The 16,637-nt window shown below is 39.1% G+C and overlaps 4 protein-coding genes across 4 annotated transcripts; 2 read left to right on the top strand and 2 right to left on the bottom strand.

Annotated features, from left to right (window-relative positions):
• The first annotated feature begins 3,121 nt into the window (after positions 1 to 3,121).
• On the top strand, positions 3,122 to 5,415 carry LOC140762353 (L-type lectin-domain containing receptor kinase IX.1-like). The gene has a single exon (XM_073100095.1). The coding sequence runs from the start codon at positions 3,236 to 3,238 to the stop codon at positions 5,273 to 5,275; it is 2,040 nt and encodes a 679-aa protein (XP_072956196.1). The 5' UTR covers positions 3,122 to 3,235; the 3' UTR covers positions 5,276 to 5,415.
• Positions 5,416 to 7,219: 1,804 nt separating this feature from the next.
• On the top strand, positions 7,220 to 11,423 carry LOC140762354 (uncharacterized). Its single transcript, XM_073100096.1, has 7 exons — positions 7,220 to 7,432; positions 7,507 to 7,676; positions 9,071 to 9,147; positions 10,186 to 10,251; positions 10,408 to 10,482; positions 10,557 to 10,631; positions 10,726 to 11,423. Exons 1-7 carry the CDS (start codon positions 7,281 to 7,283, stop codon positions 11,131 to 11,133), a joined length of 1,023 nt encoding a protein of 340 aa, XP_072956197.1. The 5' UTR covers positions 7,220 to 7,280; the 3' UTR covers positions 11,134 to 11,423.
• A 503-nt stretch (positions 11,424 to 11,926) lies between these two features.
• Positions 11,927 to 13,099, bottom strand: LOC140762923 (remorin 4.1-like). Its single transcript, XM_073100909.1, has 2 exons — positions 12,460 to 13,099; positions 11,927 to 12,374 (listed from the first exon to the last, which is right to left on the bottom strand). The coding sequence occupies exons 1-2, from the start codon at positions 12,943 to 12,945 to the stop codon at positions 12,183 to 12,185; spliced, it is 678 nt and encodes a 225-aa protein (XP_072957010.1). The 5' UTR covers positions 12,946 to 13,099; the 3' UTR covers positions 11,927 to 12,182.
• Positions 13,100 to 14,682: 1,583 nt separating this feature from the next.
• On the bottom strand, positions 14,683 to 16,014 carry LOC140762104 (UPF0481 protein At3g47200-like). Its single transcript, XM_073099723.1, has one exon. The coding sequence runs from the start codon at positions 16,012 to 16,014 to the stop codon at positions 14,683 to 14,685; it is 1,332 nt and encodes a 443-aa protein (XP_072955824.1).
• Positions 16,015 to 16,637: the final 623 nt, after the last annotated feature.

Here is a 16,637-nt window from a genome sequence, read left to right as displayed (position 1 = left end):
TATTTGAGGTATAATTAAATTTACGTGTCATAAAGAGATAGCAAAACACAACTCATTTATTATAACCGTCAATTTTTCTAAATATAAACACAGATAATTTATTTAAAAAAATTACACCCGTCGCAAACAAATTATGGGTGACATGAGTTGTTCTAATTTGTATAAGTTGTTTGGGTTGTAAATAAATTTATTTATATTATAAATAAGTTCTTAAGTTATTTGAGAAACATATTGAGCTAATAAATACAAATATGACTCATTTAATAATTGAGCTAAGCTAATCAATTCATTTATCCATCCGATTATATTAGGTTTAAATATTTAAGGCTTTCGGATCCATATCAGATTATGGAGTTGGGTTATCCCAACATTCATACCAGCATTAATAATAAAATAGAACACACACACACACACACATATATATATATATAAATAGACCAGAAAACAGTAGAGGTCCTTGCTGGGAACATGGAATTGAAGGCATTAACTTCATATCACAAACGTTATGATGTCATTAGACTATCATATTGTTGGTGAAAGTTGCATATGATTCCAGTAGGGGTGAAAACGGGTCGGATAAACTCCGACCCGACCCGCTATCTGATCCGACTCGGATCGGATTTGGATAAAAAATTTCTATCCGATTCGGATTCGGATTCGGATTCGGATACGGATAGAATTTTTTAAAAAAATTCGGATACGGATTCCGATATGGGTCGGATATATTTTTCGGATTCGGATACGGATATCGGATATCCGTTTATCCGCATATTTTTTTAAATAATTTACAGTTTTTAGTTTGCTTATTTAAATAGTAAGTATTAATATTATTACTAATAATACGTTATATATTATTTATAGAAATTAATTTCTCTAATTTTATATATTTGATATACAAAAAAATTATTTGTTGTAAAACTCTTAATAATTTTATGTTAATTATATTTAAATAAAATATTATAATTATTTTAAATTTAATTAATATCCGTTTAAGATCCAATCCTTTATCCGAAAATTATCCGTATCCGTTTAGTTAGGATATGGTTTTAAATTTTGCTATCCGTCCAATATCCGTATCCGAATCCGTATCCAAACTAAAAATACGGATCCGGATATGGGTTGAGCACTATCCGATCCGTATCCGATCCGTTTTCACCCGTAGATTCCAGTCATCCAGTGGCATGGCATCTTATTATTTTCCCACCATTAATATTTTTAGCAATTATGGCTTGTTCAAATTACTCACAATTAGTAATTATAAATCCATAGTATGTATTTCTCTTTCTAAACAAGAAAACTCTTTACTATCCATCCTCTGTTACTTGTGTATAACAGGCGTGAGCGTCCAAATGCACTCTCTGAGAAATGAAGTTGCATCCTAAGTTTATTAAATTGCCACTAAACAATCTTTGTAAATGAAAGATTAGTTTGCCGTTCTTGACGTGACCTCTTAGAATAAGGTAAAAGAAAAGAAGATTAACAAACTGCTTAACTTTAAATAGGTTTTATGAAGTCAATGGCACACGAACATAGTATCTTGTATTTAAGGACTGTCATACGAACATAATTAATAATAGCGATTAAAAGCTGTTGGCAGATGATGTTTAGTCCTTTTCTTCTTCTTTTTCCTTTTAGCTTAACATCTACCGTTGGAAGACCTCACTCTCTGAAATTCAATTCAATAAAAAAAACAAATATCAGAAACAACTAAGGCACAAATAGTTAGGGTGCAAAAAAGAAGCACATAGATACATAGAAAGTCGTATAGTGGATGTATGAAAGTTCTAAGCCTTTGGTCTTGTTTAGTTTGAGACTAACTATCGAATTCAATTAGTTAATCTTATATTTAGTTTTAATAATTTTTAAAAATAAATTTGAAATATCTAAATATGGAGCCAATTAAAACTTTTTAGAGCCCAGCTATAAAATACTATTCCTTTTCTATTAATTCCAAACTAATGTTCTAAAGATTTACACTGATTATTTAATTTTTTTTCTTCTAAATTCTATTTGTATTTTTTTGTATATAATAATTATTTAAATTTTAGTATATAATTAGTTATACTAATTAATTTTTAATAAAAATAATTTTATTGAAATGATTTCATCAAGAGCTTTAAAACGAGTCTTATATTTAATTGTTTGTCTTTTTTTATTTTGATTTTTTAAATAAATAAATTTTAATTGTAAAATTATTTAATATTAGTCATACTTTAAAGATTCGCTAATACCTTTCCAACCATATATTTTTGTTAATAATAAATAATTATTACTAACATTTATTAATTAATTTTAATATATATAATTTAATAATTAAAAATTAACATAGAGCCGAGTGCCAACCAAAATCCAACTTGCCCATGGGCCAAACCATCTTAGGCTTGGCAACAACTTATTTGGGCCAAAACTGGCCCATTTCAATGAAGATCTAATAATTATATATATAATATAATATAATATAAATAATAGTTATTTCGGGTCTATTAAACTAAGCTTGAGAAAGCCAGCTTGGGCGGAGGCTAGGCTCGTTTAATAAACGAGTCAGCCCTACAGATAAACTTTCTTTCAATCTCAATCGGATTTAAAGCGATGTAGCTACTACTACCTTGAAAAAAGATCACTTGATAGCTTTGCCGTCGCCCAATATTTTGGCGTGATGCCATTAAAAACCTTTCACCAGCCAGCAAACTGGTATTCTAACGACAAAGTGTTTGCACGACGAAGTCAATCCCTTCAGTTCCGCGTTCCAGGAAGAAACAGTCCCCCCTCTCTACAAATAATTTTCAAACAACTTTTCTCACCGTAAACTCGGTTTGTATTATTGTTTTGCTGACATCACTATAAGATTTTATAAATCGAGCTGATCGATCCAAGCCGAGCCCCGGTTTGATAGTGGAGCGAAGCTTGAGTCTATGGATGAAAGATTGGCTTGGTTAAAGCTCGAGACAAATCTTCTTGTCCAGCTCTTGCAAGATGCAACTCACCAACCGAAGGTCCGAAGCCGTGTTTTTTTGTATCACATGCTTTGAATCAATCTTCTTCTCTTTTTAATAAAAGTCAGTTGACTGCTTCCAATGATTCCAGATCGCCGTATTTAAAAATTAGAAGACCAAGTCGGAATCTCGTTCTAGGCAATATTGTCTTCTCCCTCTTCCCCTTTCTATTTCTAAAGTAGAGAGAGAGAGAGAGAGAGAGAGAGAGATAGAGTGTGTGGGTACTTGACATATCCTCTTCCATGGCGCCCTGTGATGCCAGAACTACTCGCTTCTTTGCTCTCTACTTCGTAATTCTATTGTCTACTATCCACCATGCTAGCTCAGTATCCTTCCTGTTCGACTTTTTCAACTTTAACCTGACCACCCCTCCCAACATGATCCGATTCGAGGGTGACGCATTCTTCAACAATCGCATCCGTCTCACGAAGGACGAGCTTGGCGGCACCATCACTAGTAGCACCGGCCGTGCAGTGTACAACGATCCGGTGCCCCTATGGGACAAAGAAACCGGTGAGGTAGCGGACTTCACCACGCAAATTTGCTTCACCATAGACGCCACGGACAATAGCACCTACGGTGACGGCATGGCTTTCTTCCTCTCCGCTTACAATTCGAGTATCCCCGAAGGCTCCGGTGGCGGCCAACTCGGCCTTTTCAATGGCACCAACAACCAGACGGTAGCTGTGGAGTTTGACACCTACCAGAACCCCTGGGATCCGAGCTCGAATCATGTGGGTATCGACATCAACTCGGCCGTGTCCGTTGCGAATGTTACATGGAATAGTAGCATCAGGAATGGGCGGAGGGCGAATGCGTGGGTAAGTTACAACGCTACTGCGAGAAATTTGAGCGTCTTCTTGACCTACGCGGAGGACCCAGTCTTCTTTGGCAATTCCAGTCTCTCTTATATTGTTGATCTGAAAGCACTACTACCGGAGAATGTCGCGGTTGGGTTCTCGGCTGCGACAGGTAGAGCCGTCGAGCTACATGAGATCCAATATTGGAATTTTACCTCCAGTTTACAACCAAAGAAAAAGAAGAAGGAGAGCATGGCAGGGATAGTTATAGGCTTGGCTACCGGCGCGGCGGTCATGGTTTGTTTGCTGGGCTTCATTTGCATATGCTGCATCCGGCGGCGAAAGAAGGACACAGTAGGAGGAGCGGAGCAAGAAGATCAACGCGATCAGGACTACGATGACTCCATCGATGATGAGTTTGAGCAAGGGAGGGGACCGAGGAGGTTCGCTTACAGCGAATTGGCCACCGCGACAAAGGACTTCTCCGAGGAGGGCAAGCTCGGAGAAGGAGGCTTCGGAGCAGTATACAGGGGATTCTTGAAGGATCTTGGCCTTGAAGTAGCGATCAAGAGAGTCTCAAAGGGGTCGAAGCAAGGGAGGAAGGAGTACATCGCCGAGGTCAAGATCATAAGCCGGTTACGGCATCGCAACCTCGTACAGCTCGTCGGTTGGTGCCACGACCGCGGCGATTTCCTCCTCGTCTACGAGCTGATGCCCAACGGAAGCCTCGACAACTACCTCTACACCACCAAAGGGGAGTTATTGACGTGGTCTTTGAGGTACAACATCGCGCTCGGCTTGGCCTCGGCATTGCTCTACCTCCACGAAGAGTGGGATAGCTGCGTGGTGCACCGAGACATCAAGCCGAGCAACGTGATGCTCGATTCATCCTTCAACGCTAAGCTCGGAGACTTTGGGCTCGCGAGGCTCGTCGCCCACGGCCACGGGTCCCAAACAACAGTTCTCGCCGGGACCATGGGCTACGTGGCACCGGAATGCGTCCTCACCGGGAAGGCCAGCAGGGAGTCCGACGTGTACAGTTTCGGGATAGTGGCACTCGAGCTCGCTTGCGGAAGAAGGCCCGTGGAGACCAACGAGGACCCAAGAAAGGTGAGGCTGGTGGAATACGTTTGGGATCTTTATGGAAGGAAGGCGATTCTTGATGCAGCCGACGGAAGGGTACTGAAGGAGGAGTTGGGAGTGGAAGAAGAGATGCAGAGGTTGATGATGGTGGGTTTGTGGTGCGCGCACCCTGATTGGAGCGCACGGCCTTCGATTAGGCAGGCCATTAGCGCACTAAACTCCGAGGTGCCATTGCCGAATTTGCCTCCTAAGATGCCGGTGCCCATGTACTTTCCGCCGCCGATCGATGCGAATTTGCTCTCGTACACTTCGAGCTCGACTGGTTATACGACGAATTCCTCCAACTCGACGAATACGACTTCTGGTTCAGTCGACTCGTCTTGGTTGCTGAAGGCATGAATGAAGTGAAGTTTGGCAGTCCAAGTTGTGCCTGGTTTTCGTTCATCATGTTGTATAATTTATTTTTTTTTTTTTTCTGTTAATTTGATTCATCGTCTATAATTCTGTTCCAGCAGTACTGTTTTTCACTAACTCAATCATTCTATCAACAAATATTGGTTTTCTTTTAATTTATGAGAAAAGTGAGAATTTAATAATATTTCAAGTAAACTGATGTGGGAAATATAGGCCTCCAGTATAATTCCAGAGAGACAGAGAATTAATATTAATAAGATTCAGAATGTTCCTAAGCTACCTAAGGGATAATAAACTTTCGATTGAGTAGATAGACAGCAGATAGCGTATAGTGTTACAGAAGAGGAACAGCTGTAAGCGGGTAAGTATCAGAGTTGCCACTAAAATTATGTTCTTGCTTCTGACCTCATTGGAACAAAAAAAGGTGAAAAGAGACTTACACACTGCTTATTTTTAGGCATGTTTTATGAAGTCGATGGTCACTCACCTAAAACTGCTGGTATTCGCAAATAGAGCAGAGACGAAAATCAAACCAACACTGACAACTAAGGAATTTCACAGTTTGAGTTTCATTTTCAGTTTTGAGTGTAGCCTCATATCTACCTTAAGAAGCATACTCACACTTTCTTATATGAGTGTAGAAAAGATGCAAAGAGAATGTGATAATGTACAGAGAGTTACTCGCTGTTTAATCCACACAGAGGATATAGAAACCAACATATTTCAGTGGTCTGTCAGACATAGTGTATTAGTACCAGGCTGCACTAGTGGATGATCCGTAATTCATATGGTTGGTGAAGAACTGTTCTCATAGCTTTGTAGGAAAAAGAAACTTTAATTTGCTGTAAACCAAGAAGTTATGAATTCAATCAAAAATTAGGAACAGAACAAAATACAAGTTTTCTTTTTCTTTTTCTTGTCTCTGCTTGATCCTGCTCATGTAGAATTAACAAGCACATAGAAAAAACTTCGTTTAATTAAGAGTCCAGCCCAAAAGCGAACTCGTCCATGGCCCCAATCTTCTTGGGCATGGCATGAACTTGCTTGGGCCAAAGCTCAGACTGATGTGTAGAGAAAGTTGTCATGTCCTTGAAAACATAAACACTGCTATATTTATAAACACTTTACGAACGTTTAATACAAGTCATGGTGCCATATTTTGTTAATTTTTGATTATTTTTTTCTTCTCCACCTTACAAAGTGGTATTCTAATAGCAAAATATTTGTGCTACGAAGTCAATGCCTTCAATTCCGGGATGAAATTTTATTTAATTTTGTGATTAGTAATCTATGAACGGTCATGAATTTGAGTTGAAAAAAATTAAATAAAAAATATTCTCCTGCTCTTATTATCGTTTAAGATTTTGTTTCAAATATCGAATCACATATCACAAAGAAATTAATAATAATAAAATATAAATCTGTAAGAACATAGATGATAAGACAATTTTACAGTATTCTCAGAAATTAAAATCTCAAGAGAACATTTGAAAATTTTTAGTGAAGTTCATGGACAATAAATATTATTTTATTGTTTATTAAGTTTTGATGGACGTAAAATTTGGGTTGATATTAATGAAGTTTTATATTAACATTTTGAATACTTTAAATATTATCCAATATTTTTTCCTTACCTTACCTCACTTGATAGATTTGCCCTCGCTCACCCAAGATTTTGGCGTTATACCATAAACAAAATGGTATTCTAATTTTATAGATATATAATAATAGATTAGAGAATTATACATAAAAAATACATCAGATTTTATTTGTTATTATTTTTTACCGCTAGTATGATAAATTTAAAAATTATAGATATAAGGGTACACATTAGGATACTAATTTTTAATTCATATTTATATCCATATATGATGAAACCGAACGGGTCGGATATTATCCGCAATCCATTTCCATCCTATCTACAGAGCTCCAGATTAAAAATCGCCGTGCTCGGCTTTTCGACGCAGTAGGAGAGGGGCAGTGAGGAGCAATGGACCGGGAATGGGGATCGAAGCCAGGGAGCGGCGGCGCCGCCTCCGCCCAAAACGAAGCGATCGACCGGCGGGAGCGCCTCCGGCGTCTGGCCCTCGAGACCATCGACCTCGCTAAGGATCCCTACTTCATGCGAAACCATCTCGGAAGGTGCTCCAACCCTAACCCTAACCTTAACTCTCATCCGATCGGGTCTCAACTTTTTTGATATCTTGGTGTTTCAGCTACGAGTGCAAGCTATGTCTCACGCTGCACAACAACGAGGGGAACTACTTGGCGCACACGCAGGGGAAGCGCCATCAGACCAACCTCGCAAAGCGAGCCGCCCGCGAGGCCAAGGATGCACCCGCTCAGCCGCAGCCCCACAAGCGCAATATTGCTATGCGCAAGTCCGGTATATATACATAATCTCTTCTCCGTGACCTCTTTCTTTTACTAGTTTCGTGACATAAATGTTTGTGCCACTTCCATGTCTCATGATGGTTCTTTCGTTGTAATGGTAGGGTAGCATAAGGATGTTGATACCGGTTATTTAGTGTAGCTTTATGCAACATGTATGGCTTTCTTGTGTTGGATTTGATTTCTTATTTGTACTACACCGTAGTGCATTAAGATGCAAGCTTGTGCTTACAGAGGTGAAAATTCATAGTTATACGATTTTGGTTTGATCAATTATCTGGGAGGATTTGTTTATTGGAAAGTTTTGCTAGCCATGACATGGATCATGCTGATATTGCCATTGATTATAGAAAGAGTCCTATAAATTTGTTATATATTGCACTGTGAAAACATTATCAACAGAAAGTAAACATTAATAACACACTATCTATTATATTATCTAAGATCTTAGATATTAGAAGGAACCATACATACGATGCCCAATTGGTGAGGCTAAAGGCTCGGTGGTTGTTGTCGTTGCCCTCATTTTGGAACTCCTTCAAATCCGTAAGTTTCTCCTTGTGAATAATATATAAGGGAAGATTATGATGTAAAACACCAAAAACATTATAATATGTGGGTGCCTATATTGTGGCAACTAATTTCTTTCATTCAGCTTTAGAACAGTTTGTTGTGACTTATGACTATAATGGACTACCTAGGCATAGGCAGTTGAGCTTAGAAGGTACCTTCTTAAGCTACTTGTTCACTTTTCAAGTTATTCATTTCTAACATGCCTAAAGAAGAACAGTATTATATATATAAACATATTTTCTTTAATAGATGCACAAGTATACTATTTTTTTCCTTGGCATTCTTATCATACTTTTTCAGAGTGTGATGTACTGAAGTATCCATATAATCTTATGGTACATTGTCGTGGAGTCTATTTGAATTATATTATATCTGGATACCACACCAACACCTATATATTGTTAGTTTTGTTATTTAACCACTCTATGATTGATGGTTGTTAAAATGTTGTATCTCTGTACAAGCTTCAATAATGTGCTCCTATGAGCAATAACAAGAAAGGAAAAATGATGTTTAGGTTAAATAGGTAGCAGTCTTCATTGCTAAAATTGAATCTTAGAAGTGTTATCATGTTACTTTTGTTTCTGTGGGTAATAACCTATTTTAATTTGGTTTGGTATTTGTTATAAAATGTATAGTATGACTGCTTGTTCTGTTGGTTAACATTGATTACTTACTCTCTAGCCATGGCCCATGGAGGTATATCCATTTCTTTGCGCTTTGGAACTGTTGAATTTGACATTTCCAATTGCGTAAAACTTTTGCGCCCCTCAATGTATATTCTACTGGTAATTCTGAAACTTTTACTGTGTGCAGTTAAGATTGGTAGACCTGGGTACAGGGTAACAAAGCAGTTTGATCCAGAAACCAAGCAGCGCTCTCTTCTTTTCCAGGTTTGCATATTGTAAACAGATACTAATTTTTGAAAACACAACTATTTATGATTAATACAACAATTCACTCTTTGAGAAGAATACTATATATCATGTCATAAGTCAGATAATCATTCCTTATCTGTCTGGTCATGAACTTTTCTATTCCAAATAATTGCAGTATGACAAAATACTTTTTATGTTGGATCTAGGCTAAAGATGCAGTACTTATATTCTTGATATTTTGAATTATGGATATCAACATGGAGAGATTTTTTTTAGACTATCCATTATTTATATGTTATAAAAATTAAGATTTCTTCTAGAATCAGTTTCTCAGCGGAATCCAGCTTTAGCCACCTAGATTAAGTATGGCTAGTAATTCAATCGTAAGATTTGTTGAGTTTGCATTCTAGCCAATAAGATCAAACACATCGACTTAGATGTTCTCTTCTTTAAATTTGAGTTGACCCATATGATCTGAATTTAATTTCTTCATGCAAATATTGGAAATCAGACTTGGGTACAATTGTTGGAATCCTATTCTTGATTCTGTGGTTGTTCTCTTTCCTTCATAATTGATTAAAGAAGGATACTCAAAAGGACCACTAATTACAGGGCTTCTATTAGATATCAAGAGAAGTTGCTTTGCCGTATCTGTTTGAGCTATTCCTTTCAACAACCTTCATAGACTGCTTGATATTATCCCCCATTTCTTTGTCCTGTAAGGAGTTTGAAATTGCTGACAAAGTACCCTTCTCAAGTAATAATTCTTGTAGATAAGTTCTAGTCTCTTCTTAGTTTCTGCATAGATATGCTTCAAAGGAATCAAGCATCCTAATACGTTATCATTCTCACAAAGCATCTTTTCAGGCTTAAACATTTGTTAGTATGGTTATTTTGACTGTCACTTTAAGATGTTCATTACTCACCACTAATTCTTACATTTTTCAAATTTGAGTGGGAGTTAACCAAAGATTTTAACCGATAGTTTGCTATTGACAAATAAGATACTTAATGTTGCAAGTAAGTTGTAATACATTTTGACTACTGTTCCAGATTGAATACCCTGAAATAGAAGATAATGCCAAGCCGAGGCACCGATTTATGTCGTCCTTTGAGCAGGTAATGCAATGTTTGTGTGTTTGATAACTCTAAATATCTTTGTAAATTTTCTATAGTTAAGATTTCTTAGAATTCAGTTGTCATGGAAAATGCAATCTCTATTGTACTTCTCCTTTTGTTAACAAGATTTTAACTTGAAAATTTTATTTATGGCAGAGGATACAAGCTTGTGATAAAAGATATCAGTATCTTCTGTTTGCAGCTGAACCATATGAAACCATTGGCTTTAAGGTTTGTCTTCCACATCTTTCTTATAAGTGTCTTCTACAGTGAATATTCTACTTAACTTGCCAAAAAAATTTCAGATTCCTAGCACAGAAATTGATAAGTCAACAGACAAATTCTTTTCACATTGGGATCCAGATCTAAAGATGTTCACGGTTTGTTTACTTAATTTTATTTTTCAATCTGTATTTTTGTTCTACAGTAGTCTCGTTTTCAAGTTACTGACAATTCATGTTCTTCTGTCAACAGTTGCAACTGTACTTCAAAATAAAGCCACCGGAAGCTAATAAACCACCAACAGCACCTGCACCAGTAGCAAATGGAATTTCAGCACCCGGTGTTCCTCCAAGGCCACCGCCACCTCAAGCTCCACCGCCACCGCCACCACCGCCTCAAGGACCTCCTCCCTCTGCACCCTTTGTGAACCCTCCTAGGGTTCCACCACCTGCACCACCTATGGGTGGTGCACAACCTCCACCTCCGCCACCGGTTGCAAATGGCCCTCCGCGCCCAATACCACCACCAATGGGGAGTGGTGCAATGGCCAATTTTACTCCAGGCATTCAGGCTAGGCCACCCTTTGGCTTCCTTGGACAGCAGATGCAAGGCCAAGGTGCTCGTCCACCACCGCCGCCACCACCTAACATGTCTCAGTAGATTTCAAGTGGGCCGTCGTCTTAATGTTGTAGCATCATGCTTGGTGATCAACTTCAATTTCTTGTGGGTGGGACAGTTCTTTTTTAGTGATCAAGTACTTCAACTATGCATGTACAAGTTCCCTTTTTCTTGGTAGGAATTGGAATATGATATGATCAACTTGAGTTTACTTGACCGTCATTCAGTTTTACATTCAAAACTTATAACCGACACTTTGTTGACACTCTTGTCTATTTCATCAAATGTAACGAAAGTGTATGCATGTATACTCTTCTAAAATACCTTTTTATACGTATGTCCTAATTTTGCTTTTCATAGATCTGAGTTTGCATGGATGTCGAGCAGATCCCTTTTCTTCTAATTGATTAGTTTTCTTTCCACAATAGGTTTAAGATCTGATTTATATAAAGGGAAAAGGATTCTTAGCTGATAGGTATTAGCCAAAAAGATAGACGTTCTTTTCCTTTCAATGCTTCTTATTTTCAGAGAAATAATAGAAGATTTAGGAAAGGATTGTGGCGAAAAAGCCAAGACTTCAAAGGGGGACGGGGAGAGACTTCACATGCCATGTTCTTGTTCCCCTGTTATCTAAAAGCATGGCCTGCTCTGTTTCCATGTGAGTTTGCTTCCCTGCTCCTCTTGCAATAATACATGGTGGGGCTTCTTGTCTTAAATGACCATGCTTCAATTGTATACGTTCATGGAACTCAAACATAATGCTCCATAATAACTACTCGAATGAGAATTGGATTGCTAATAATAGCTTTTAAATTGAAGATTTTTTTTTTGATAAAAGTACAATAAAAATTTCTAATCCTAAAAAGCAAATTAAAACACAATACACAGCCATCAGCCCTACAGTTCTCTGTCTCTGTATCTCTCTCTTTTTTCTCTCCCACTCTTCCCCTGATCAAACGACAGACTCATTTCAGAACGCTATGTAACTGGAAAGCTCAAGGCCTTCTCATGTTACACCAAACCTAACACAAACCAAAATTAACTATGCAAAAAGGAAATCACATGCAACAAATGGAATTAACGACTCCAGACTAAAACAAGCTGCGTCTCGATGGAGTTCTACCCACAGCTCTCATAAAATTCGCCATCTCCAACACCTTCGCAATCTTTGTCCCCCTCTTTGCCTCCGCCGATGCCTTCTTCTCCTCTGCCTTGCGATGCGCCTTCGCCACATCGTTCTGAGTCTTCTCGATCGCCTTCGCACGCTGCTCGTCCAACTTCCTCTACAAACAAGAAATTATATATCATAAATCATTATTCTCTGAGAGCTTAACGCAATGTCAGAGCGAGCAAGAGGTAACGTCGTACCTCTATTTTCTTTAACCACGCCGTCGCCTTCTCGACCTTCTCGTTCTCCCACCCATTGATAAAGACATCATCCCGCTTGAACCGGTTGTTGACCTTCGCGATCTCCGCCGTCTGCCACGCCGCTATCTTCGACTCCACCTCCTCCTTCTTCACCCTAACCACCGACACCTCCTCCGCCGCCGGCGCAGCACGGCGAGGAGACGGCATCCGGGGGTTGTTGTCAGGAACTATTGCCAGCGGATTCACCTCCTCCACCTCCTCCTCTTCCTCTCCAATCCTCCCCATGCTTACGTTGCCATCGTTCTGCCGCATGGCGGAATCCGCGACGATCGCCAAGGAATATTCCTCACCGACGGATAAGTCGCTTACTACAGAAGGCGCCGGCGAGCGGTCTCTGCGAGGAGTTAAAGCGTGGATGTCGCGGAATTCGACGTCGCCGGAGATGTCGTCGTCGTCTCCGGTGCGAGGACTTTGAATACTCAACATGTCAAGAGAGAGAGAGAGAGTTGAGAAGAGTAGTTAAAGAGCAAGACTAAGTGGTGGAGGGTCCTAGTACAACCATTGGCTTATTAGAGATAGATAAAAAAAATTGGTTCTTTGTCTTAGTGTCAGTGTGGTAATTAGGTTTGGGCCAAAAATACTCTAAGAAGTGTTTAATGGGATGAAAGCAACAAGTGAGAGAATGGCACCAATTACTCCCCGTTGGACAATTGGGATAATGAACGGAGAAACTTCCAAGAAGTGAGAGCACTACGAGTGATACGTTTTATTCGTTCTTCCTTGCAATTCCGTGAATCTTGCTCACTGTTGCGAGGAAGACGCGTGGAGGAAGGCCAGAGGCCAACGCGACGATCTTAGGAGATGAGATCATGAGAAGAGGTTTAAAGAAAAAGAAAAGGAGAAAACGAAAGGTGGATTAAGATGGAAATGATGCTCGTCTTTTTTGCGTCGTTCCAGTGGATAACCAACGGAACTGGGACACGGTTTCTTTTTGACCCCAGAAAACAAAAAAAAACTCTACTCTTTCGAGTCTTGATCGATGTTTGCTCTTCTTCGATTATTATTATATTATCCAGATTCCAGAGCAGAGCAAAGCAATTAAAATGAGGTGACACTCTAACAAACCCACTATGAAGTATATTAGTGGACGTGTCTACGTTTGCGCGGTATTTGTCGCGTAGCTTTCGGTAGATCTAATTATTGGGCCCGTAAATATATAGATTGGGCTGGCTCAACTAGCCATTGGGCCGTGTGATGAAGCCTTTTGCACATCCAGTAGGCCTACCGATTGGGCTAATATTGGGCTGACTCAGGCCTATATTATATAATAGAGCACCGTCAATGCAATACTGGTGATAATGAGTTTTGGAGGCATCGACCATCAGGAAATCGGAAATATCCTGTTGAAATCACGAAATCCTATAGTCAGAATGTTGATATCATCGTAGGCATCATCACATCTAATATACAAACATCAATAAGAACAAAAAAAGAGTGGTAGTTAAAAAGTCGTCCAACAACAGATCGAAGACCATGTCCTTCACGCTACGCTGCATCGATCAGGTTTTGTATTATGAGCAGGATTAATCCATTAGACCCAATTCCAATTAATTTTCGATTAGGAAACGCATGCTGGTGATTGTACTTCAACGTAAAGAGAGCACCGCCTGTCACCACAAAATACCTGATCTTTGTAATAATTTATCCGCTGGAATGACATATAAAATATATATGTCCTTCTTTTTCTATTTATTTTCCAATTCAAACAACATCACTTGCGAAAAGAAACAATTTACAGACAAGACCATCACTAAAATATTATTTATTTGAGCAAAATCTATAAAAGCTCAATTTTATTACGAAAACGTTCCAACATCCATAAAAACTACACTCACAACAATATCGCATCACAAAAAAATAAAACAACTACAAGCAACGCAAACAGAACCACAATCCAAACAAAGGAAACCGCTACACGAAGAGACAGTCAGCTGAATTAGTTCTTTCGGCTCTTTATTAAATTCCTTGAAGCATTAGCTTCGCCCGCTTGAGCATCGGCATTATCTGTTCTTGCCCAGTAATGAACGCACAACCTGCATTCATCTGATGCAGAAGCTCAACATGTCCCTTCTTCTTGTGAGATTGAAAGATTCTGCTTTTTCCATCAAGCCAAGTACATCAAATGCTAGCTGACACCACTAAAACATAGATATAAGATGAAAGCTACGATCGAGGGCGGTAGAAAGGATAGATGGTAAAAACGGTCTGAAGGAAGGCGAGAACAAGAAGAATTATGGCAGCCACCAATGAAATTAAAGTCCATGGATTGCTGAAATAGTCCCGCTTCAGCCCTGCCTTCCACCTATGCCAATATGAGTCACAGTACTGATTCACATCTCTGAACAACCTGGCGAGGTAGTGTTCGTATCCGAAAATATATGCCCAGTAACTTAGATGGTTAAAAAAGATTGCCACCTCCTCATCAGTCGCCAACTGGTTCTCGAGAATACCGCACTGCTGAAGTATCGCAACATCTCTTGACGTGTTGATTATGCGGTCCATAAAGATCGCGAAGCACGTCATGTTTCTCTTCACTTGATTGCTGGACTGCTCGAAGGCGACAAGGTTCATGAAGCGAGGCCTGGTGAACTCGTCAATAGAGAGAAAAGGGATCTCGAGTAGGCCATCTCGGAAAGTTATATCTAAGAAGGAACCTTCAGATTTCTTCTTAAATATTACACCGGCCTCCCGAAGCTCAGTAGCGCATGGAATATATCCTTCCGATCTTGTTACCCGTACTGGTCGTAGACAATATGGGTCCTGGTTTGGCGCCGGCACGACAGAGAGGTGATAAAGATGTAATAAGTGATATATTTCTTGATCACTTGCTATTAACTCATCAGAAATATGATGGTCATATTGAATCATGGATTGACGAACAATGTTCACGAAGGTGCTTTGGTCTCCCGAACCAGAAGCGCTAGTTGTAGCACTGGAGCGAACAAGAAGAGCGTACAAACTTTGAAGTACAAAAAAGGGAATTTGGTTCTCTATCATGAACAAGTCAATCCATACACGCGGCGAGATCCAATAAACTTCAAACGTAGTGTCTTCAGAGCACTCGTCCAATTTGAGGAAGTACTCGATAATGAAGCATCCATCCAGAAGCAACATTTCCACAAATTCATCACTTTCAAGCTTGATGGGCTCGAAATAGCATCTCCGCGCGCGTGCTTCTAAGTCTCTTATTATACTGACACAGTCCTCGATGCTGTTGTCGCTGTTCCGAGCGAGAAAGTCTCGACGATATCGCCACTTATGCTCTTGCATTGCTAGAAGGTTCTCGTTGCCACAGTAATATGGGCCGATGGAGACAAGTCGGGGTTCAAAGAGGTCCTCGTTGATACGTCGAATGTAGGCAGGGGCACGAAAGATGGTGAAATTCTCTGCCTTGATCCCTTGATCACCACAGACGGCGTTGAGGTTTTGTTTAATATCATTCACCAGCCATTCGTTGATGTCTATTACTACACCTCCAGGTTCCTCCGCGGCCATCTCTGCAGCTACCCTTATCCTCGTCCTTCAATATTAACTACCATGTATCAAGGAAGAATGCTCCTACGATCTGATCGATGAAATATTTGGAAGGAAAGTAATCGTCTACTTCAATCAGAAACATTCAGCATGACAGTGTATGATAAACAATTAAAGCTGTGAGCCTGTGATCAAATATCTCTCTCTGAATAGTATATATATACATACATAATATTAATATTTTCATCTTATTTTCCTTTTTTTAAACCTTTAAAGTATCCTTCTATTTATTTATTTATTTATTTTTGAAGAACGAACAGCAGAATTAGTTGGAAAATTCTTCAGTTAGAGAAAGATCTAAATTAAAGGGGTTTTAGAGTACGTTTTTTCTCCTAAAACTTATGTCTTTAATTTTGGCAGTTAACCAGTGGGAGAAGATATGTTCATTACTAGGTTGAGCTCTATTTAATTCGTTTTCATTACGGACCGATCTGCACATATGCTGAAAAGAGAAGAATTTTGAAAATAAAGCTGAATGAGATTAAAAAATAATTTGAATCCTTCTCTATCATATAATCATTCTATTCTGATTTCTATAGCTTTTCTGTCATCTTCCACTCTTCGTCGGCAAAAGTTTTCTTCTT

The sequence above is a fragment of the Typha angustifolia genome, chromosome 7 (assembly GCF_048772165.1).
Source record: "Typha angustifolia cultivar Huaian chromosome 7, ASM4877216v1, whole genome shotgun sequence".
Taxonomy (NCBI): domain Eukaryota; kingdom Viridiplantae; phylum Streptophyta; class Magnoliopsida; order Poales; family Typhaceae; genus Typha; species Typha angustifolia.
The sequence above is the reverse complement of the archived record's forward strand: the minus strand, read 5'-3'. Positions and strand labels throughout refer to the sequence as shown.